General features: G+C 41.2%; 2 protein-coding genes across 3 annotated transcripts in view; one reads left to right on the top strand and one right to left on the bottom strand.

Annotated features, from left to right (window-relative positions):
• CEP95 (centrosomal protein 95) overlaps positions 1-16,909 on the bottom strand; it is a 44,483-nt gene extending 27,574 nt beyond the window's left edge. The window contains exons 1-6 of one of the 2 annotated variants that reach the window (XM_019980750.2): positions 16,586-16,909; positions 14,620-14,748; positions 12,985-13,092; positions 10,411-10,521; positions 6,415-6,520; positions 4,936-5,051 (exon numbers count right to left, since the gene is read on the bottom strand). In XM_019980750.2, coding sequence (XP_019836309.2) covers positions 4,936-5,051; positions 6,415-6,520; positions 10,411-10,521; positions 12,985-13,092; positions 14,620-14,748; positions 16,586-16,844 — 829 coding nt within the window. In that variant the 5' untranslated portion in view covers positions 16,845-16,909. The remainder of the gene's footprint in view (positions 1-4,935; positions 5,052-6,414; positions 6,521-10,410; positions 10,522-12,984; positions 13,093-14,619; positions 14,749-16,585) is intronic. The other variant, XM_019980749.2, reaches the window with a different exon arrangement.
• A 564-nt stretch (positions 16,910-17,473) lies between these two features.
• On the top strand, positions 17,474-23,912 carry DDX5 (DEAD-box helicase 5). Its single transcript, XM_019980747.2, has 13 exons — positions 17,474-17,697; positions 18,882-19,047; positions 19,233-19,329; positions 19,410-19,543; positions 19,662-19,727; positions 19,963-20,104; positions 20,189-20,349; positions 20,455-20,627; positions 20,958-21,068; positions 21,326-21,387; positions 21,480-21,539; positions 22,792-23,016; positions 23,206-23,912. The coding sequence occupies exons 1-13, from the start codon at positions 17,654-17,656 to the stop codon at positions 23,607-23,609; spliced, it is 1,845 nt and encodes a 614-aa protein (XP_019836306.1). The 5' UTR covers positions 17,474-17,653; the 3' UTR covers positions 23,610-23,912.
• Positions 23,913-24,045: the final 133 nt, after the last annotated feature.

Genomic DNA, 24,045 nt, shown 5'->3' with positions numbered 1-24,045 from the left:
AGTCACTCAGCTGTGTCCTGACTTTGTGACCCCATGGACTGTAGCCCACCAGGCTCCTCTGTCTGTGGGATTCTCCAGGCAACAATACTGGAGTTGATTGCCATGCCCTCCTCCAGGGGATCTTCCCGGCCCAGGGATCAAGCCTGGGTCTCCCACATTGCAGGTGGATTCTTTACCATCTGGGCCACCAGGGAAGACCTATAAAAACTATAAATGGAGTATAAAATTTAAAAATTGTGAATCACAATGTTATACACCTAACACTTATATAATATTGTACGTTAACTGTATCTCAATTTTAAAAAGGCTTTAAGAAAAAATACTGTTGTTTACTTCAAAGCTGCTAACAGAGTAATCGTAAAAGTTCTCATTACGATAAAAAAAATTGGTAAGTTTTAGGTAACGAATGTTAATTAGACATACAGACTTAAATTGAATAAAGTAGGGAAAACCACTAGACCATTCAGGTATGACCTAACTCAAATCTGTTATGATTATACAGTGGAAGTGACAAATAGATTCAAGAGATTAGATCTGATAAACAGAGTGCCTGAAGAACTATGGACAAAGGTTCATAACACTGTACAAGAGGCAGTGATCAAAACCATCCCCAAGAGAAAGAAATGCAAAAAGGCGTTTGAGGAGGCCTTACAAATAGCTGAGAAGAGAAGTGAAAGGCAAAGGAGAAAAGCAAAGATATATCCATCTGAACGCAGAGTTCCAAAGAACAGCTAGGAGAGATAAAAAAACCCTTAGGTGAACAATGCAGAGAAATACAGGAAAACAATAGAATGGGAAAGACTAGAGATCTCTTCAAGAAAATTAGAGCTACCAAGAGAACATTTCATGGAAAGATGGGTACAATAAAGACAGAGACAGTATAGACCTAACAGAAGCAGAAGATATTTAAGAAGAGGTGACAAGAATACACAGAACTGTACAAAAAACGTCTTAATGACCCAGATAACCATGATGGTGTGATCACTCACCTAGAGTCAGACATCCTGGACTATGCAATCAAGTGGGCCTTAGGAAGCATTACAACAAACAAAGTTAGTGGAGGTGATGGAATTCCAGCTGAACTACTTCAAATCCTAAAAGATGATGTTGTTAAAGTGCTGCACTCAATATGCCAGCAAATTTGGAAAACTCAGAAGTGGGCACAGGACTGGAAAAGGTCAGTTTTTATTCCCATTCCAAAGAAGGGCAATGCAAAAGAATGTTCAGACTACCACACAATTGCACTCATTTCACATGCTACCAAAGTAATGCTCAAAATCCTTCAAGCTAGGCTCAATTTTAGAAAAGGTTTAAAAATACTTTTTCTCAGTATGTGAATCAAGAACTTCCAGATGTCCATGTTGGATTTAGAAAAGGCAGAGGAACCAGAGATCAAACTGCCAACATCTGTTGGATCATAGAAAAAGGGAATTCCAGAAAAATACCTAGTTCTGCTTCACTGACTACGCTAAAGCCTTTGACTACGTGGATCACAACAAACTGTGGAAAATTCTTAATGAGATGAGAATACCAGACCACCTTACCTGCCTTCTGAGAAACCTGTATGGAGGTTAAGAAGCAACAGTTAGAACTGGACACGGAACAACAAACTGGTTCAAGATTGGGAAAGGAGTACGTCATACATCAAGTCTGTGTATTGTCACCCAGCTTATTTAACTTACATGCAGTGTACATCATGTGAAATGTCAGGCTGAATGAAGCTCAAGCTGGAATAAAGATTGCTAGGAGAAATAGCAACAACTTCAGATATGCAGATGACACCACCCTAATGGCAGAAAGCAAAGAGGAATAAAAGAGCCTCTTGATGAAGGTGAAAGAATAGAGTGAAAAAGCTGGCTTAAAATTCAACATTCAAAAAACTAAGATCATGGCACTTGGTCCCATCACCTCATGGCAAACAGATGTGGAAAAAAATGGAAACAGTGACAGACTTTATTTTCTTGGGTTCCAAAATCACTGTGGACGGTGATTGCAGCCATGAAATTAAAAAACACTTGCTCCTTGGAAGAAAAATTATGACAAACCTAGAGAGTATATGACAAAGCAGAGACATTACTTTGCTGACAAAGGTCCCTCTAATCAAAGCTATGGTTTTTCCAGGAGTCATGTATGGATGTGAGAATTGGTCCATTAAGAAGGCTGCGTGCCGAAAATTGATGCTTTCCAATTGTGGTGTTGGAGAAGACTCTTGTGAGTCCCTTGAACAGTAAGATCAAACCAGTCAAACCTAAAGGAAACCAACCCTGAATATTCATTGGAAGGACTGATGCTGAAGCTCCAATAAATTTGGCCACTTGATGCAAAGAACTGATTCACTGGAAAAGACCCTGATGCTTGGAAAGACTGAGGGCAGGAAAAGAAGGGGGAGACAGAGGACAAGATGGTTAGATGGGATCATTCATCAGTGGACATGAGTGTGAGCCAACTCGGGGAGATAGTGAAGGACAGGGAAGCCAGGCATGCTGCAGTCCATGGGGTCACAAAGAGTTTGACACGACTGAGTGACTGAACAACAAGATATACTGTGGTATCCTTTTTACAATATACACAAATAAAGAATCATATTGTACACCTGTATAATAATATATCAATTATACTGCAATAAAGATTTATAATCCTGGAATTAAAGTCTGAATTAGATGTCTAAGGATGTGTATGATGACACTTATCTGATGATTTAAATCCAATATAAAAGGAAGCTACCATATGATATCAAACCCAAACACCTCAGCCTGGCTTTTCTCTCAACCTTTTCTTTTTCCCTTGAATTGAGTTTCATCTGAATAGCTAAAATCTGAAAGCAAGTAATTCACTTTTTATAGATACAGCCTTTCTACATGCACTGGCTATCACAGAATACCATTTCTAAAACCACCATCCCTTTCATCTGACTCTCTGCCTTGAAGAAACCTTCTTGCATTACCTACACTTCACTCTGGTATTCTGCTCCTCTGCCCACCTTAATGCCAAGTATAAGTCTATGGCCTACTGTCTGACCTCCCAGGCTCAGGCTCTTTGAACACAATTCCTTGGAAAGAAGAGTCTATTCTTTGGAATTAAGGGTACTGAAGCACAGAAGGATTTCAGAGATGGTTTCGCTGAATTCTCTAACTTCACACTGGAAGAAACGGGGGCTCAGAAAAGAGAAGGGACTTGTCCTAAGTCACACAGCCGGTACAGCGTCTGGAAGAGAATGTGGGACACTTGACTGCCATAATTTAATGTACTTCATTTAACTCTACCATTCCTGTTCTTCAACTCCAAAATATACTTAACTGTGGGCCTGATGTTTTCCTAATTTGGGGGATACTAAGACAAATATGATGGAGAAGGCAATGGCACCCCACTCCAGTACTCTTGCCTGGAAAATCCCATGGACGGAGGAGCCTGGAGGGCTGCAGTCCATGGGGTCGCTAAGAGTCCGACACGACTGAGCACCTTCACTTTCACTTTTCCCTTTCATGCATTGGAGAAGGAAATGGCAACCCACTCCAGTGTTCTTGCCTGGAGAATCCCAGGGACGGGGGAGCCTGGTGGGCTTCCGTCTATGGGGTCGCACAGAGTCGGACACGACTGAAGTGACTTAGCAGTAGTAGCAAGACAAATATGAAAAGTTTTATTACACATTTCACTTATTTGTCTTATTTACTGACTGCCCCACCAGTAGAGTATGCATGCCGCGAGGGAAGGGAGTTGTGTGTGCGCCTGTTTAGCGCTGCGTCACCACTGCCTGGCAAGGGAAGGCACCGCACACACACTGGCTGAGTGTATGAGGTGGCTGCTGCCCCTGCAACTCAGTTTACGTAACGTCAACCTCGAAAGTTATTGTGCAATGTTGAGAATGGTGTTAGTGAAATAAGGCAAGGAGACACCATTGTGGGAATACAGAGCCTCAGAGGCCGGGCTTTGTACAGAGTGAGTCTTCCAGGGACAAAGAGGAAGAGTATTCCAACAAAAGAAACTATATGGTGTTCCCTGGTGGCCTAACGGTTAGGATTCTGTGCTTTCACTGCTGCAGCCCAGGTTCAAGCCTGGTCAGGGAACTGAGATCCCTCAAGCTGTGTAGCACAGCCAAAAAAAAAAAAGAAACTTGTTTGGCCAAAAAGTCTGTTCGGGTTTTTCTGTACCATCTTATGTAAAACCCAAATGAATTTTTCAGCCAACTCAATATATGATGACAAGAAAAGAGCACGACAACCAGGATGAGCAGAACAGAAGTGGAATGGCTGGAGGACGGCGAGGTGAGAGGCTCAAAGCCGGCCTGTAGGTAAGCAGTAGACTGTCGGAAATGGGGCCTGAGCCTGGGAGAAAAACTGCCTCTGGATGTACAGACTTGGTTGAAACTATGAAAGAAATGAGTCACCCAGCTTGGAAAACTATACTTAGTGGGTATTCTGAATGTGACTAGACTGTTAAGCTGCATCCACGCTTTTCTTCCTAGGGTATCAAGTCCCACATGTGCATTCATGCATGCTAAGTCTCTTCAGTCATGTCCGATTCTTTGCAACCCTAGGGACTACAGCCCACCAGGCTCCTTTGTCCACGGTCTCCAGGCAAGAATACTGGAGAGGGTTGCTATGCCCTCCTCCAGGGGATCGTCCCGACCCAGGGATCGAACCCGCGTCTCCTGCATTGGCAGGCGGCTTCTTCACCACTACTGCCACTTGGGAAGCCCCACACCTTACCTGACAAGCTTGCGTACGCCTTTTGCCCATGCACCTGGGACTCCCACTTGATCCATTTTGGACCACTGTTCATATTTAGTGGGTAATGGTGGCATTCTGGAATTTCAATTCTGATATCCAGTTAGGGCTCTCTATTCTTCTCAACTTTTAAAAACTCCCAGGTATAACTATTTACATTTTCATACTTGTATGCTGAATAATAACTGATATTTAAAGTTTAATTACTCACCATTACTTCTTAGAGAAAAGGTGTGTGCTGTGTCTCCAAGTCTAATTATTTCACCAGTGGATTCCGCTTCATCTCCATCCCAAGAGGAGCCCAATGCCCCAGACGATAAGGAACACCTGAAAGAGTTTCCTCACTCACTCACGGCCTGGTCCGACCACAGGGCCCTTCCAGACAGGATCCCGAGAACTGCCTCAAGTAGCCTGCCTACGAATGCTCAGACTGGTCATCGCTATGAGAGGAAAAAGGGAGACTCTCCCTTTTGCTGCTTATCTGATATATGCATGGTGGGAAAAGCAGTGTATAAAGTGTCAAGGATTAAATGTATAAGAGAAGACACACAGAGAACAATAAATATTGGTTACTTTAGGGGTGTGAAGGGAATCTGGGTAGGATATTAATTTTGTACTAAACATCCTTCTGTTGTTTTACTTTTGCACTTATATACTTTTTTAATCTAATAATGAAAAATTAAGTCAAGAAATTTATTTTCTGATAGTCTTCTTTAGACACATATTCTACAATGTGCTATATTTACATAAGAAGGCTTTGCTTGTGCTTTTCAAACCACGACAAACTCCACAAAATGATAATCAGATATTTAAAAGAAAATCTTAGTATCATATTCAACCTCTACTTAGTAGAAGCATAATCAAGCCTGTTACAACGTTACATTTTGCCTATGAAAGCAGCACAAATTTAAAAACTCTGGCATTTAACAGGCAACAATGCCGGTGGGTGGCCGCTAGCGCAGCCCCCAGCACTTTCATACTGCTGGTGGATATGCAACACTCACAGCCTTTCTGCAAAGTCATTTGGCAACTTTGAATCACCCTATATCATTCACAGTCTTTGAATACAGCTTAAACACACGAAAAGAGAAGAAAAATTAAAGTATGTATCACCTTAAAAAATAAATATATATTAAAAAACTACCTCTACTGAAGAGGAGTGGTTTAGTAAATTATGATGCATCCATTTCCACAGTATGTTATACAGTGACTAAAAATCATTATAAAGAGTTTATCAAGTTAGGAAAAGACGTGTTAAACTTTAAAATTTAGGAAACAAAATTATACAGACAATATGGCTAAATCACAAAAGAAAAATATAGTTAAAAAAAAAAGACTAAAAAAAAAAATGTTAATAAGCAGTTATTTAGTTCTGAATGATGTAGTTCATCTTATTCTTTGTTTTTTGCTTCTTTTCTGCTCCAAGTACTTTCCAAGTATTCTGCAAGGAACATAAATTACTTTGGTGATCAAGGAAATGTTTTAAATTAAGTAGGCGGTTAATGCTGAGATTATACATAGCTCAAGGTGCTTAAAACTCTCTCAGGGAGGTTTAAAACACGAGAAGTTAGTAAAATTCACATTAGCTTTGCTTTTTGCTGCCATTCTGGTATACTGTGTGCAATTTTAATTCTTAATAGAAGGAAAAGCATAACTTGTTTTAATTAAATTCACAGACATTCAGAGCTACCTCTCAAAAGAAACTCTTTTCCATGATGATCTGGACTCTTTAGTATTTTCTCGATCTTCCAAAGGGTCTCCTCGATGGGATTCTTTAGAATCCTGTCCAGTTTCACCTGTTTGGAACAGATAAAAACAATACCAAAAAAAAAAAAACACACCCCAGGTTAAAAAAAGAAAAAACCAGTTAATGCAATTATTTCTCTACAGGGCAAGCATAGAGGTAAGGACAGCAAAATACCCCAACCCCTTACTGGTCAACTAGGTACCTGTGAGTGAAGTAAGAACCAAATCAGTACTCGCAATGAGCGCGCACTACCTGGGTAACAAAGAAGCAACGCAAGCGCTGCTCTCTGAGCAGAGTCTACAGTTGTACTAGCAACGTTTTCTTCTTTAAGCTAGGTGGTAGGCTCATCATTCTCATACCTCTCCATCTGTAAGGGATGGCTGAGGCAGAATGACTAGGGTGTAGCTTCAGAAAAACATGACTGTGTCAGCCTGACTCAAGCTCCCAATCATGCCCTAGCCAAAGAGAGAGACCACAGTAAGGTGTGGATGAAATTCTCCTTAAGGCTATCGACCTTGGGAATTCCCTGGTGATCCAGTGGTTAAGACTCTGCCCTTCTGCAGGGGTTCATCCCTGGTCAGGAAACTAGGACCCCACATGCCATACCGAGTAGCCAAAAAAAGAGAAGACTATCAACCTTTTTTCTACCCCAATACACTAGAGAAATACATCTTCACAGTGGCAGTAACTAAGCGATTCCAGGAGGTATGTGGGTGAAATCTCCTACTTCAGATCTACCTGTCTGCATATTCTCATCCCACTTCTCACCTTTTCCTATTTCTATATTCACCAAACAACGTTAGTCAATATTCATTGTGTAGTAACTCTGGGCTAGGCTCAGTACTAAACCACTTATGTGTATCTATTAACCTTTCCTACAACCGTGAAAGAATTTCCGATGGAGAAAACTGCAGCTTAGAAAGGTTCAGTCACACAGTGAGGGTGGAAATTTAGTCATACAGTGGGCAGCAGCACTGAGTCCACAGTTTGCCTTCAAATTCCTCGTTCTTCAGTGGTAAACGATCATGCCAGGTCAGAACAAATTGCCCTATACCTGACTTGACTAGTAATAAATATTTCCTGTTATTAATTGCCATTTTGAGATTCTGATCAGCTCTAGGTAATACTGCTGTATAAATCTGGACCTGCAAAGTTGAGAACCAGACTTCAGAAAACATTCTCCAACTCCATGTGAGCAACTCCCTCCTAGCAGCGCTAAGCTCACCATAGCCTTCTGACCTCCCCTGGAAGATTCCCCACTCAGCATTTCATTTTTTACCAGCCTCACATATAAGTATCTCTCAGTTCTGTCCTCCTCTCCATCCCCATTATCATCCCCTGCTACCTGTAATCAAGTACTATGTCATAAAAACTGCTGTCTCTAGAACGTTTTGAATCAATCAGTCTCCTACAGGTAGTTTTCTTCCTCTTACTTTTGCTGCTAAAATGACTAGAAAACCATAGAGCATTGAAATACCCATGGCAGCCTTGAATTAGGTCAGGTTTTTTTGCATGTCATTTACTCCCTCCCAATTCTCTTACAATGCTTTTTATTGTACATACTTATGGCACTCTCCCTAACTTGAGTATAGGTTTATTTGACAGCAATAAATATGGCATGCAGCTTTGACTCTTCCCAGCATTCCTATGTTGATATTTAACATATTAATATATTACACACTCAAGTTTTTTGAAATTAAAATAAAAAGAAATATACAGTATAGGGTGTCCTTCAAACTTTCCTTCTAGGCCTTATCTCTATATGCTTTTAAATCTTTTCAGCAACAAGGATAAAAAATAGAAAACTATCTCTAAAGAATTTAAGATTAATTTCAGATGTTATAATCATGGCATAGGTATCAGCATTAACAATGTGAGAATTAGAAATCATGAGCCTGCCTCCATTTTTTGTCTTCATTTGTACTAGAATTTATATAAATTGCTATGGCTGCTAAAACCTTTGTTTTGGATAACTTCACAATAGTAAACCTATTCTGAGTCATATATTATTCACTGTATATTAATGTTGTTGTTGTTCACTCAGCTGTGTCCGACTCTTTGTGATCCCATGGACTACAGCACGCCAAGCTTGCCTGTCTTTCACCATTTCCTGGAGCTGGTTCACACTCATGTCCATTGAGTCAGGGATGCCATCCAACCACCTCATCCTCTGTTGTCCCCTTTTCCTCCTGCCTTCAATCCTTCCCAGCATCAGGGGCTTTTCAAATGAACTGGCTCTTCATATCAGGTGGCCAAAGTACTGGAGCTTCAGCTTCAGTCCTTCCAATGAACATTCAGGACTGATTTCCTTTAGGATTGACTGGTTTGATCTCCTTGCAGTCCAAGGGACTCACAAGAGTCTTCTCCAGCACCACAGTTCAAAAGCATCAATCCTTTAGCGCTCAGCCTTCTTTATCCAACTCCCACATCCATACATGACTGCTGGAAAAACCACGGCTTTGACTACATGGACCTCTGTTGGCAAAGTAATGTCTCAGCTTTTTAATATGCTGTCTAGGTTGGTCATAACTTTTCTTCCAAGGAGCAAGCGTCTTTTAATTTCATGGCTGCAATCACCATCTGCAGTGATTTTGGAGCCCAAGAAAATAAAGTCTGACACTGTTTCCATTGTTTCCCCATCTATTTCCCATGAAGTGATGGGACCGGATGCCATGATCTTCATTTTTTTGAATGTTGAGTTTTAGGCCAGCTTCTTCACTCTCCTCTTTCACTTTCATCAAGAGGCTCTTTAGTTCCTCTTCACTTTCTGCCGTAAGGGTGGTGTCATCTGCGTATCTGAGGTTATTGATATTTCTCCTGGCAATCTTAATTTCAGCTTGTGCTTCATCCAGCCTGGCATTTCACATGATGTATTCTGCATATAAATTATATAAGCAGGGTGACAATATACAGCCTGATGCACTCCTTTTCCAATCTGGAACCAGTCCATTGTTCCATGTCTAGTTCTAACTGTTGCTTCTTGACCTGCATACAGGTTTCTCAGGAGGTAGGAGAAACCTGTATGCACTTTTGTATTATTTATTGATCAATCCAAATTGGTAAGACATATAGGTCCTTTTTTTTTTTTCCAGTGGTAAGTAACAGTGCATGAAAACCTCTAAGCACTTTTTTTTTTTTTAATTTATTTCATATTATCTGGCTGCATTAGGTCTTAGTTGTGGAACCTGGGATTTTCAATCTTCAGTGCAGCCTGTGGGATCTAATTCCCTGACCAGGGATCAAACTCAGGCCCCTGTATTGGGAGTACAGAGTCTTAGCCACTTAACTACCAAGGAAGTCCTTAACTTTCTTCTGTACTATTTCTTCAGGATAAATCCCTAGAAATGGGATTTATGGAGTCAAAGATTATGAATAACTCCTATACACTAGTGATACAGTTTAAATATAACCAGAATACTTTTGGAAAATATTAATAATACAGCAATAAAAAAACATAAAATCAAAATTTCACACAACAAACTGTTACAATTTGGGGAAATGAATTATTTGAAGAGTAAAATAAAAAATACTCAAGCTGTCACAAACCTAGGTGTAAGCTGAAAACAGAAACATACCAACTCTTTCTGTTGATGCCTTGGCAATATCCAAATTTGTGCAAAAATGGCAGTTCTGACATGGGAATTACTGAGTAAGGAATTTCATGTAATAATAGGACAATAAGCAATTTTAACTAGATTTAGCTTCCTATATTAGCTTTAAAGTAATTTATAAGCAATACCCAAGTTGACAAAGGATGTGATGATTAGATGAGTTTCAACCACTTCAACAGTGAGAACTGAAACTTAATTTACAATTAAATTCATCAGATACAGTGTATTAGTGATTCTAATTCCTAAGGAGAAAAATAGGCAAAAAGATAAAAGATAAAAAGGGAGATAACAGAATATAAATCAAGCCAAATTTTATTCTTAAACTTACTTTTCTCGTGAGATGTTTCACTGACGTGTTCTGTAAGATACTCCAGCAACCCATCAAATATTTCTAGAAGATTCTTAATAGATTCTTTATCTCCTTTCACTATATTTTCTCCTGAACACAGAATACAGAGCTATTAAAAAAAATTAACCAAGAAATTGAAAGCCTCATGATTTTGAAATGGATATACCAGTATAAAAATATTGTTCAGGACACAGGATTATAAATTAACCCAAAAGAAAAAATGACAGTGTAAATATCAAAAATATCAATTTCCTGATACTTGATTATATTTGAAAAATGTAGTCCTGAATATTATGGGTGATAATTCATTGGCACAGTCCTTTATTTATGAAGAAGCAAATTAAGTGAACTTCATCCTATAAGATTTATACTAAAGTATAAAACAACTAAGCTGAATTTTATTAGGCTGGTGAATATGGAATGATGGTGGTATGCCTTGTTCTGAAGACAATAGCAGTAGAGAATATAAAACAAAAACAAACTTAAGATACCTTCATCAGGAATTCCTAATTTTTAAAATTTGTTAACTCCTATTCACTTACTACACGTTATACAATTTTTTAATTAAAAACTGAGCCGGTCCCCTGCATATAAAACTCCTTTTAATCTCACCTTACCCCCAACTCTCCAGCCTTACCTTCCATTATACCAACGTAATACCTAGAAACTAACATTTAAACTGTTTAAAGTCTCCAGCACAGTACCTGGCTCAAACAGATTTTAAATAAATGTTCAGTTGAAATGCTGACGAGAAACGGGCTGCAAAAGCATGAAAACTTGACGTGTTTAATGTCACCTAAAATGGACTCTGAGCAACCTGAGGTGTGGATGGAACTTAAAACTCCTGACACACTTGGGCTGTCCTTTGGGAGATTAGATTTGGCATGAATTCAAACAAGTATGGGAGAGGCGGAGTGGAAATTTGATATTTGAGATAATCCAGTCATTCATAACCTTAGTCATGATGCAGGAAAAAAAATCCAAAAAACTAACCCAGGAATTTGATGTTTTATAACACTCCAGTAAAGACAGTCAATGTTTAATAGTTTTTTTCCCGTTTAAAACAACTGAACAGATATCTTAAGCCCTATGTTTTGTTTTAAGTCCTATGTTTTCCGGCTTAACAAGATACACAAGCATACTCCAAGGACATATCCAAGACTTGTGGTTTCCAGGATGGGGAGCGTACTGTGCCAACCCAGCAACAAGACTGCCCGCCAGAATGCAGTGCTTCAGCGTGTAGGAGAAACTGCTTTAAACAGCATGAGTAAAAAGCTGCTTTGCAGTCTACTGGAGGAGGTAAGCAGTTTTGCAACTTTCTGTGGGGTGGGTATGAGTTGTTAGAGGCAACTCCACATACCAGAAGTTCTATAAGCAGACACAATCTTGGTATATGGTATGTTTGTACAGTAAATACAAATACCAAAAATTGCCCAATTGGCAGAGAAAGCCATTTCCAAAGAACAGGGAAGTCCCAGCATTATCCCTCAAAATGAATCTTCCCCAAACTAATTTACCACATTTACTCACCTTGAACTACACTAAAAAACTTAAAGACAGTATTTCTGTAAAATTTTGCTCTTATTACTACCAAAATAAGATACAAATGTCCCATCCTGACTAAGATGTATCTCTCTTAATGACTGTCAAAGAATGAAACAGTATACACTTTCTCTTAGTGATTCAGGTATAGTTTTAAGACTCCAAAATTTCCTCTGTTCATTAGCTTGAAATAATTTACTGAAATAACCCTCATTTTCTATCTACCAAAACAGAGATTTACAAATGAATTTGTTATGTTTGGCTTTTGAATATAAGTATGGATACTGTTTTGGAAAAAGGCTGAAAAACAATTTACAGTTTTATTTATTCCGAACAGGTAATACATTCATATGGTTCAAAATTTAAAAAGTACAAAAGGTATAAAATGAAAAATCTCTTCCCACCCTTGTCCAGTTTATCTCATCGGAGGCAATCAGAATTAAATTTCTTACATGTACTTCTAGAGAGTCCTTCTGCATTCAATCAACTGCATATAACTTCTGAATTTGTTTTTACAAATAATAGCATATTCTGCAAATCAACATTATAACTACATATTTTTCTCATATAATATATATGAGATCATTTCATGAATATGGAACATCGTATTGATATATAGAGCATTATCGATTATCTTTTATAGCTGCAGAGTAGTTCCCTATAAGGAACTACAGTAATTTATTTAACCTGTCCCTATTAATGGACACTCAGGTGTTTCTAATTTTTAGTTACTACAAACAAACAGAATGGTAGCTATAAAGTAATAACAACAACAAAACACAATTCAAATTACCAGCTAGGATTCTGAGACCTATCCCAAACTCAACGTACAACTCTCCTGGAAAAGCTTTAAAGGATGTTGTCTTAACTATACCAGTGAATTGTCTTGGTTCAGTCTTGCTGTTAGGTCTATTTCACAACCTTACTCATTTGGTAAAACAAGGCCGAGTTCTATCCAACAAAATATTTTAGTAAAATGCTAAATTATCTGATGATTAAGTACATACCAACCTGTTATGTGAGACAGGCTGACCTGTAGGTAATCCAAAGCCAGCGAATCAATCGCTGCTTGCACATTGTGAGCGTCGTCCTCTTGATTCCTGGGAATAGCTATGAGATCTGTGGAGAAAAAACTATGTAATTTTGCATCCTATGCAAATCCAAGTTTTCATCTACCTGTCTCTGACCAGGCCTCTGAGCTCTGCCCAGACAGAGTGGGCTATAACATACAGATAAACAGAGCCTGAATTCCACAAAGTGGAATCTTTATTGGTTGAATAGTCAATCAACATATATATGGAGAAGGAAATGGCAACCAACTCCAGTATTCTTGCCTGGAGAATTCCATGGGGTGGCAAAGAGTCGGACACAACTGGACGACTAACACACACACACACACACACACACACAAAACACATATATGAACATGCTCCATAAGTGCCATGCTAAAGAAAGCTAAATAGATCCATAAATTCAAGGAGATGCTAATACTCTAATAAGAGAGAGAACCCGTGAGTTGGGACTTTAACCCATAACACCAGGCTGCTTTCCATAAGAGGGAAAAAACCCATAACAGGTATGAAAGGAGGATTCATATATGTGCTGTTAAAGCAAGCTATTGGGAATTACTGGCATAAAGGCTTTTAAGATCAACATAGATCAGAGCAGAAAGATTTTAATGACAACTTAAATTTGGAATTTCTCCTCTTGTATTGAGGAAGATAAGTGTCTTGGGGAAGGAGGAAATAAGTATTTTAAAAGACTGATTCAATAACTACATGCCCAAATGGCAACCCACTCCAGTACTCTTGCATGGAAAATCCCATGGTAGACTATAGTCAGTGGGGTTGCAAAAAGTCAGACACGACTGAGCGGCTTCACTTCACTTTTGTACTCTAAAAAGATTAGTATCAAAGATACCAGCTGGAGGGTGTCCCATTATTCCAGGAAGTGATGAGGGCACTGACTCATAACAATGGAGGGGAGAGAGATTGTACAGAGCGTTAGTGCTTAATGGTTATAAACAATATAAACATACAGAAGTAGCAGAGGAATCTATGGATAAGGACTCTGAGATAGTCAACCAGGAACACAGTACAAACAACAATTCTTATCCATAATATTGGTTAAATACCAAGACTCAACAAGTCTTCAAATTCCATTCAATTTTAGAACCCATGCTTCCCTCATGCCTCAGTGCCCACAATGTGGGCGACCAGGGTTTGATCCCTGGGTTGGGAAGATCCCCTGGAGAAGGAAATGGCAACCCACTCCAGTATTCTTGCCTGGAGAATCCCATGGACAGAGGAGCCTGGTAGGTTACAGTCCATGGGGTTGCAAAGAGTCGGACACGACTGAGCGACTTCACTTTCTTTCTTTCACTTTCTTAGAACCCATGCAGGTACATTTACAGAGAAGGTGTGACTTTCACACAACATTATGAATGATTAAACAGTTGATGACCAAGGCAGTTACTATAGGTGGGTCTCCTAAGATATTCATTAAGGCAATGAATGCTATTATTTAGATAAAAAGAAGATAAAAGAGAAATCTCAAGACTTTATATATAAAGATCTAACTAAAAAGCACTAGAAACGTCTGGCTTAAGATAGAGACACTATTACTCCTGCTTTTAAGTATTCTTACCTGGTACCTTTTCTCCCAAAATGGATTGATAAAGAGCAATAAAAACATTAGCATCACAGTCTTCTAGTTCTCGAATCCTCAGGTGTATGTGACATTTCAAAAGAAGATTATTGGCAATAGTTATCCACTCTGTTGGGAAAGGAAGGAAAAGACTAGTCTAATACTAGACAAAGTCAAACACATTTCTTTAAAAAATAACCTCCACAAACACAGACACTAAATTCAATAGAAGAGAAGGAATCTGATTGTTAGAGAATTTGAAGACCCTGCTAGGTGGGTTTTTTTTTCAATTAAAAAAAATTTTTGGGGGGGCTACACCCTACAGTATAAGGGATTTTAAATCCCTTAACAAGGATCAAACCTGCATCCTCTACACTGGAAGGTGGAGCCCTAACCACTGGACTGGGCATGATTTTTGAAAAGCTGTATTTAATTTCTTGGGATGACTTCCAAAAAGCTGTAATTTCAATTTAGTCAAAACTATGATGCAAATTCAATTTTCACTGCTGCAACCTAAAATCTTAAGTTGCTTACCATTGATCTCATTTTACTAACCATAGGTAGATGTTTTTTCAACACATTTACAAGTAAACAGGATGTCACAAACAAGACAGTTTGTTAATGATAATCTCAGGCTACTAGAAACTAATTAATGGATGTTGCTTCAAATTCCCCATAGAATTAGTCATGTTTTTAACCCAATTATCTTGTGCAAGTTGGAATTTCTCTGCTGCCCAAATGGTGGTGATTAACCTAGCCTGTGAAGAACTAGAGTAATGGCACCAACACTATACTGCATTTGTTAGTTCTATTTTTAATTATACTTGACATACATGAAGAGAGGCCTGGGAAATTCATAAAAACGCCTTTAAATTCAGAGCTGCTGCTGCTGCCGCTGCTAAGTTGCTTTAGTCGTGTCCGACTCTGTGCGACCCCAAAGACGGCAGCCCACCAAGCTCCCCCAACCCTGGGATTCTCAAGGCAAGAACACTGGACTGGGTTGCCATTTCCTTCTCCAATGTATGAAAGTGAAAAAATAAAGTGAAGTCGCTCAGTCGTGTCCGACTCCTAGCGACCCCAAGGACTGCAGCCCTCCAGGCCCCTCCGTCCATGGGGATTTTCCAGGCAAGAGTACTGGAGTGGGTTGCCATTGCCTTCTCCAAATTCAGAGCTAGCATATTACTAACCTTATCGAAGTTTCCTGTGTACCATCCCTCCGTTGGGATTAGCCAAATTATTTCAAGGGCTTCTCACCCAAAGGTAATTTAGCAAACCTGAAACACTTGTTCTCTGAAATAATTGACGATTAAGGGGCAAGTTCTTTTATTGTGCACGTTATCTTCAGTATGCTCTAGAAATAAACATGTTTATGTGTGGGACTGTCAGGGCACCTTAACTCCCTCTCCCAGTGACCATTACTTAACAGCAGACCAAACCATGACAACTGGTTTGAACGCTGTCTTGGAAAAAAAGATGAAAGCGTCCTAGACAACCCAATCAACTCGCTTTTCAAAAACTGCGCTACAGAAAACCGGTAACCGTTGAAAGCACTGAAGCGGGAAAATCCACCACTATTCTGCTTTGGGATGACAACAGATTTTTAGAGTGCTAATACTCAGTCTCAGGCCCCGCAATGCAGGAGCAGAGGGCACACTCCCCAGAAAATACCAGTCTAGGCAAAGACACTTTCTGATCATTTACAGCCAACATGCTCGCGTGCTGCGGGCCTCGCCGCAGGGCCCTTGTCTCCCCGCCCCAAAACAGGCTCGACAACTTCGAATGCGCCAGGGAGCGGGGCTAAGCCCCAGCCAGAGAACCCGCCAACTACGACCGGATTGTCTCACGAGCCCCTCCGGCAACCCAGAGCCACCCGAAGCCTCAAGACAAGATGGGGAGGGGCGTTCGGGACTTGGACTGAAAGGGGACTTGAGCCCACACACAAACTGGACTCCAGGCAGAGACTCACCAGCCTCTGAGCCGGCCATGTCGCGGAGGCAAGTTGCCTCCGGACTCCTAGCCCGGCGCGCGCGGGACGGCGTCCTGAAAGGGCCGCACGGAGCGGACCCAGCGCTGACAGGAGAGGAAGCAAACGAAAGTGCCGGGAAGGGATGCGGTGGAAAAGGGAGGGACGTTAAAACGAATTCTCGCTGCTGATTGGTCACCGGGGGGAGTACTTCCTTTGGCAGCACGTGCCGAGGTGGCGGTTTGCGAGCTCTAGATACCATTTTTCACCAGCCAGATCCCGCTCAGGGGTCCTGGGGTGGGTGGGTTTGACAGTTCGGGTCACCCAACAGCCCCGGCCAATTTCCCGGGGGCATTAGCACGGCACTTCCGGTGAGCTATTTCGTCTTGTACTCCTCCGCCGACGCCAACTGGGGAAGTAGTGCGTCCCGCTCACTCGGCGGGCGGGGCAGCCACGTGACAATGTCGGGCTCCGCCTTCCTGTCGCCCCTAGTAATGGGCGTAAAGGCTCTTTGGAGACGTAAACATCTTCAAGGGGACCGAGTGGGTTGACGTGGGCTGGACATTTTATTGTCTGGGCTAGACCTGGAAAAGGGCCCAGTGGTCTCCCTGAAGTGTCAAAAACCAGAAAAAGGTGAAGTCAAGAGAGTGCAGGCTGAGGCATCCCAGTGGAGGACCGCGGCGGGGGGGCGGGGGGGGGCGGGGGGCGGGTACCATCCTTGAAAGGGGCGAAAAATCGGCAAAGGGGGGAGGGGCGAGAAAATGGCGGATCCCGGAACGCCGGCAGGCGTTAATACCTCTGCGCAGGGGCGGAGTGATTAGGTCATAGAGCGGCTCCCAGCATTCTCTGCGGCGGAGGAGGCGGGCCAGGCTATAAAACCGGCTGCCGGGACGCGGCCGGCACCTCATTCATTTCCACCGGTCTCTTGTTGGGCAGCCTTGGCTTCTGTCATCGTCGTCCCTCCGCCGCTGTCGCCCCCTCAAGGCTTTGCCGTCGCCGGAGCCACCTCCAGCGACTCGTCGCACCCGATTCTCTCCGCTTCGCTTCCCGCCAACCGCAACCATTGACGCCATGTCGGGTTATTCGAGTGACCGAGACCGTGGCCGGGATCGAGGGTGAGTGTGGGAACCGACCTGTCAGGCCCGGCGGGTGGGGGATGGGAGACCGATGAGGGTTGCGGGGGTGGGGTGGTGGGGGGAACTCGGCTTCTATAGACTATTCTTGGGCCTCCGCCGTCGAAAAGGGCTTGCGCCATTTTGATATTTGTCCAAACCTGGAGTTTTCATGTTAACGGTCCTCAATATTCCTTTTTGTTTGGGAGGGGGTATCGGGACCTTGATGATTTGGCAATTGTTCGGAGAATTTCGAGCACATTTTTCGAGGGGAGGAAAGCGCGGCGCTTCGAGGCAAAGTTGCCGCTATTAGATGTAAGCTTACAGGAGTTTTACGGAATCTGGGGGTTCTGTGGGTGCTGAGGGGGCCACCTCCGAAGCCGTTAATGCGGCGATGTTTGGAGGGTGGCCGGCGCCGCGGGAATCGGCCATGTGGCCGAGCCGTGGGTACAAAATGCCGGCGGCGGACATGGCGGCGGCGCCTTTGTTACCCCGCCCGGCGGAGGAGCTCAAAATGGCAGCGTCGAGAAAATGTGGCGCAGAGAGAAATGAGAGACAAAGGGGGAAGCGCCGCCCCAGCGGGAACGCCGCCCGAAGGACTCCGCCCGGGCCGGGACTCCTCCCCCGGTAGTCTCCAGCTCCTCCTCCTCATTTTCCTTTCGTTATATAATTTTGCTACCTTGGTAGGAAGCCGTTTTGAGGGATCCCTCAACTCTATTGGCTTGCCTACTACCCCCGAGACCATCCTCCGTGTTCTGCACTCACTGCCTGTGTTGTTCCGCTACCTATTAAAACCAGAGCTCTTTGGTTCAGGACAGCTGCTAAGTAACATCTGTGTTAAGCTTCTGCTTTATTGGCTTTTTAAGGCATTTAATTCTTTTGCTCGTGGGAAAGAGTAGTATCTACCAGCTGTTGTCTGTCCTTGTATCTGAACTCCTAGAGCTTGGCCAGCCAGTTTCCGACCTAGTAAATCCCGGGCTGTTGATTTGTTTTCAATGGTGTGTGTACTTCCTATAACGGGAAATGAGGGAGATGTGGTACTAACTGTGGCTTTTGAAAGAATGACCGTCACTGAGAACAGCACTTCCACCTCCAGAGTCTTTCATTGAGTTTTAGCATGTGCGCAGGGATGGTAAAATAAGTCTGTACATGTTTGAAAATGCAATTTTTTTTTTCTCTAATTTTAGGTTTGGTGCTCCTCGATTTGGAGGTAGTAGGGCAGGGCCCTTATCTGGAAAGAAGTTTGGAAATCCTGGAGAGAAACTGGTTAAAAAGAAGTGGAATCTTGATGAGCTGCCTAAGTTTGAGAAGAATTTTTATCAAGAACACCCCGATTTGGCTAGGCGTACAGCAGTGAGTAATTTCATATGGTTTTTTCAGGCTGTAACTCAAGTGACTTTTAAGTTTGACTAGAAATGTCTTGCAAACTTAAAGGACTGTTAATGTAGATAATTATTAACTTAGGGGTGTATTGGTTGTGTGTTTAGTTAGGGGGAGTCCTCATGAGATAAACTGAATTTTTATGGTTTCTTTTGTAGCAAGAGGTAGAGACATACAGAAGAAGCAAGGAAATTACAGTTAGAGGTCATAATTGCCCGAAGCCAGTCCTGAATTTTTATGAGGCAAACTTCCCTGGTAAGTGCTAGTTTTCCCCACCTTTTAAAAAAAATTCCTTTTCTCTTGGCATTATTGATGTTTAATTCTTAACATTACAGCAAATGTCATGGACGTGATTGCAAGGCAGAACTTCACTGAACCCACAGCTATTCAAGCTCAGGGATGGCCAGTTGCTCTAAGTGGATTGGATATGGTTGGGGTAGCACAAACTGGATCTGGGAAGACTTTGTCTGTAAGTTTGGGAGAACTTTTGAGTTATGTAACAGGTCCTGAAGAAAATGGATTGGGAGTTAAAAGAAACTAGAAGTGTTTTTAATGTGACTTCATTTTTTTGCTTTTCTCTTGTATAGTATTTGCTGCCTGCCATTGTCCACATCAATCATCAGCCATTCCTAGAGAGAGGTGATGGGCCTATTGTAAGTGTACATTGTATTCTCTTAACTTTGTTAAAAGCATAGAGATTTGTGGAATATACAGCAGAGTAAAATTGTGGTGGTTTTATATATAGTTATGTTTTTCAGTGTAGGAAGGGACAAAACTGCTTTGGGTATTGCCAGTGTAAATCATCTACCCGTGTAGCAATAGTAAATTAGCACTTGAAAACTAGAATTCAGGACTCTCCTTAAGGTGTTCCGCTTTCTCTTTCCTTAGTGCTTGGTGCTGGCACCTACTCGGGAACTGGCCCAACAGGTACAGCAAGTAGCTGCTGAATACTGTAGAGCATGTCGCTTGAAGTCTACTTGCATTTATGGCGGTGCTCCCAAGGGACCACAAATACGTGATTTGGAAAGAGGTATGTAACCAAAAAGGTTTTATTTGTCACTGATTATGCAGAAAGTTCTGGATGTTGTGGTAACATTTGTGTGTTTAATTAAAGGTGTGGAAATCTGTATTGCAACACCTGGAAGACTGATAGACTTTTTAGAATGTGGGAAAACCAATCTAAGAAGAACCACCTACCTTGTCCTTGATGAAGCAGATAGAATGCTTGATATGGGGTTTGAACCCCAAATAAGGAAGATTGTGGACCAGATCAGAGTGAGTGTCCTTTTAAATGTTGTGTCATGTCTTCAAACTAAGCTGTAAATTTGTTCTTGAAATACAATGACTTTTTTTTTTTTTTTTTAATCTAAAAATCTGTAGCCTGACAGGCAAACCCTAATGTGGAGTGCTACTTGGCCAAAAGAAGTAAGACAGCTTGCTGAAGATTTCCTGAAAGACTATATTCATATAAACATTGGTGCACTAGAACTGAGTGCAAATCACAACATTCTTCAGATTGTGGATGTGTGTCATGACGTAGAAAAGGATGAAAAGTAAGTGACTAACTCTGAAAACAACTCTACAAGTTGAGTCACTGTTGCACAAGTTATCTTAAGAGTGACTTTCAGTTGGGTGGAATCTAAATGCTAATTTGAAATCTGTCATGCTGAAAATTGTTTTGCTTCCTTCAGGTAATTGGCTATCACTATTTTTTTTTTTTTTTAATTATTAACAGAAAGAGTATTGTCTTGTGGTTTAAGGGTAAAGGGTAGAATGGTTAAAAAGGTTAAGCAGGTGTTCTCTTGTAGCCCTGTGAGTAAAAGTTGGTGGTCTGCTCATAACCATGAACTTTTTAAAAAATTGAGAATATTTTTTCTTTCAAGGCTTATTCGTCTAATGGAAGAGATCATGAGTGAAAAGGAGAACAAAACCATTGTTTTTGTTGAAACCAAAAGAAGATGTGATGAACTCACTAGAAAAATGAGGAGAGATGGGTATGTGTGGTTGTCCTCCACTAAAGCAGATACTTATTGGAGCTGAGTTCAGGAGAAGGGGCAAAGTTTAATCAGGGTTGATAGCTCTGAGTTTCAAAGATGGAAATGATCTGGTAGTATGCATGTATAGGAAAGACTGTGTGTACCTTGTTTCAGATGGAGTTAAAAGGGTTTGTGACCAAAACCGTTAAAGCACATGGTTAAAATCTACAAGGATTTAAATGCCAGTCTCTTAATGTAATTTTTCTTTAATTTAGGTGGCCTGCCATGGGTATCCATGGTGACAAGAGTCAACAGGAACGTGACTGGGTTCTAAATGGTAAGTATTTTAAGTGCGGGGTCCCACTCCCACCCCCCAAAGACTTAGAATACCATTCATATTGATGGTTATATATGTGCTTTCTTTTGCAGAATTCAAACATGGAAAGGCTCCTATTCTGATTGCTACTGATGTGGCCTCCAGAGGGCTAGGTTAGTACAAACTCGAATTCATGGCTTGGTTTCCCAGAAGATACCCATATAATTTTTTTAAAGAAAGTTTATTGCTTTCTTTAACCTCTGCATTTTTTCTAAGTTTTTTTCATATAAAGGTGCAGTCTTTGTGGCAAGGCCTAGGCATGACAATCGGAGGACTCGAGGGGGATGGAGGACTAGTGATCGGCTGGCTGCTTCCAGTCGATTAGAGAGGTGAAAAGCTGAAAGTGTGCCAGTAATCTTCAAAAGGCAGAACATACCACCTCTGCCCCGTAAACTGTTCTCTCCGGGGGAAAAAAATGGAAGTTATCCTCACAGTTCACTGCCGTGGTATTTCTTCTGTCCCATGCTTTGCATGACTGCCATGGTACAGCATTGTTTCAAACTGTTTACTGTGATCTGTGGGTCTTTGAGTTTCAGTGAGTTTGCTGAAATGTCGAAGAAATATTTCCAAACTTCAATGTTCAATGAAATTTTTGTTCAAGTTTGAAATGGAGAGAGCAGCTTTAAAAGGTACTAAAAGCCTTTTACAAATTGGTGAGTACTGGCACATAAGATCTAGAGCAGGAGCAACTTCTCACACATAGTCAGTGGGAAAAAAAGCAGTGCTTTGAAAGTTCCTCCCTCACCTACACAGTAGTCGTCATGTCGAGACCTGCCAGAGAGAGACACATTCTCAAGTGAATCCTGGCTTCTTGGAAGCGCTTGCCTAGACGAGACACAGTGCATAAAAACAACTTTTGGGGGACAGGTATGTTTTTCTTGCAGCTGCGGTTGTAAGGTCTTGGCAAGACAAGCAGTGTGGCCAGAATTTTGAACTTCTGATAAGTGTGTAACGCAAAGGACCATGTACATTTTTGTTGAAAGGTCCTCAAAATGAGAGCACACGAGGAGGTTGCTGTGAACTTTTAAGTGGCCCTACTGCGCAGAAGCATTCAGATGTCACTTGATGATCTGTAAGGGGACTTGCTAATTTGGGACTGTTAGGAAATACACACGTCCTTTGGACACGCTCCATCATTGGGTGGGTAATGAGGTATACAGATGACGTGTGCTTTTTGTTTTTTTTTCTTCCCCCCCTTCAACCTCAATGGTATTCCTACAGGGAATGGATAACCATTTTAACTGTATTTTTTGCAGCCCATACCTTCTTGGGAATACAATTGTCTAACTTTTTATTTTTGGTCTGGCTGTTGTGGTGTGCAAAACCCTGTACATTGCTATTTTGCCACACTGCAACACCTTACAGATGTGGAAGATGTGAAATTTGTCATCAATTATGACTACCCTAACTCCTCAGAGGATTATATTCATCGAATTGGAAGAACTGCTCGCAGTACCAAAACAGGCACAGCATACACTTTCTTTACACCTAATAACATAAAGCAAGTGAGCGACCTTATCTCTGTGCTTCGGGAAGCTAATCAAGCAATTAATCCTAAGTTGCTTCAGTTGGTCGAAGACAGAGGTTCAGGTAAGACCAACCTTTGGTAAGTGGGTGTGGGGTCACATGATTATTTACAAGTCCATTTGGATGGGATTGGTGGGTGAGGGCAGAAAGAAGTTGAGAAAATACTTCTCAAATTGAGCTATGAAATTCTTTTCTGTGTTAGTAATGATTGGTTCCATGGAAATAACCGGTTGGCAATTTTTTTCTTGACAGGTCGTTCCAGGGGTAGAGGAGGCATGAAGGATGACCGGCGGGACAGATACTCTGCGGGCAAGAGGGGTGGATTTAATACATTTAGAGACAGGGAAAATTATGACCGCGGTTACTCTAGTCTGCTTAAGAGAGATTTTGGGGCAAAAACTCAGAATGGTGTTTACAGTGCTGCAAATTACACCAATGGGAGCTTTGGAAGTAATTTTGTGTCTGCTGGTATACAGACCAGTTTTAGGACTGGTAATCCAACAGGGACTTACCAGAACGGTTATGATAGCACTCAGCAATATGGAAGTAACGTTCCAAATATGCACAATGGTATGAACCAACAGGCATATGCATATCCTGCTACTGCAGCTGCGCCTATGATTGGTTATCCGATGCCAACAGGATATTCTCAATAAGACTTTAGAAGTATATGTAAATGTCTGTTTTTCATAATTGCTCTTTATATTGTGTGTTATCAGACAAGATAGTTATTTAAGAAACATGGGAAATGCAGAAATGACTGCAGTGCAGCAGTAATTATGGTGCACTTTTTCGCTATTTAAGTTGGATATTTCTCTACATTCCTGAAACAATTTTTAGGTTTTTTTTGTACTAGAAAATGCAGGCAGTGTTTTCACAAAAGTAAATGTACAGTGATTTGAAATACAATAAATGAAGGCAATGCATGGCCTTCCAATAAAAAATATTTGAAGACTGAATTAAGTGGAAATGGTACTTTATTTTACATATATAATGTCATGTAAAACTTTGCTTAGATGGTCTTTTTTTTTTTTTTTTTTTTAAATCATAAAACTAAAATTGACTGCTCCTTTCTATAATTTCGTTTTGGGA

Source organism: Bos indicus, chromosome 19, assembly GCF_029378745.1.
Source record: "Bos indicus isolate NIAB-ARS_2022 breed Sahiwal x Tharparkar chromosome 19, NIAB-ARS_B.indTharparkar_mat_pri_1.0, whole genome shotgun sequence".
NCBI classification, from domain to species: Eukaryota; Metazoa; Chordata; class Mammalia; order Artiodactyla; family Bovidae; genus Bos; species Bos indicus.
This window is presented reverse-complemented; position numbering and strand designations above follow the sequence as displayed.

Coding starts and splice junctions, on each gene's coding strand:
- DDX5 (XM_019980747.2), top strand. CDS start 17,654: ATGTCGGGTTATTCGAGTGACCGAGACCGTGGCCGGGATCGAGG. Junction 17,698..18,881: donor GACCGTGGCCGGGATCGAGG/GTGAGTGTGGGA, acceptor CTCTAATTTTAG/GTTTGGTGCTCCTCGATTTG. Junction 19,544..19,661: donor GATCTGGGAAGACTTTGTCT/GTAAGTTTGGGA, acceptor TCTCTTGTATAG/TATTTGCTGCCTGCCATTGT.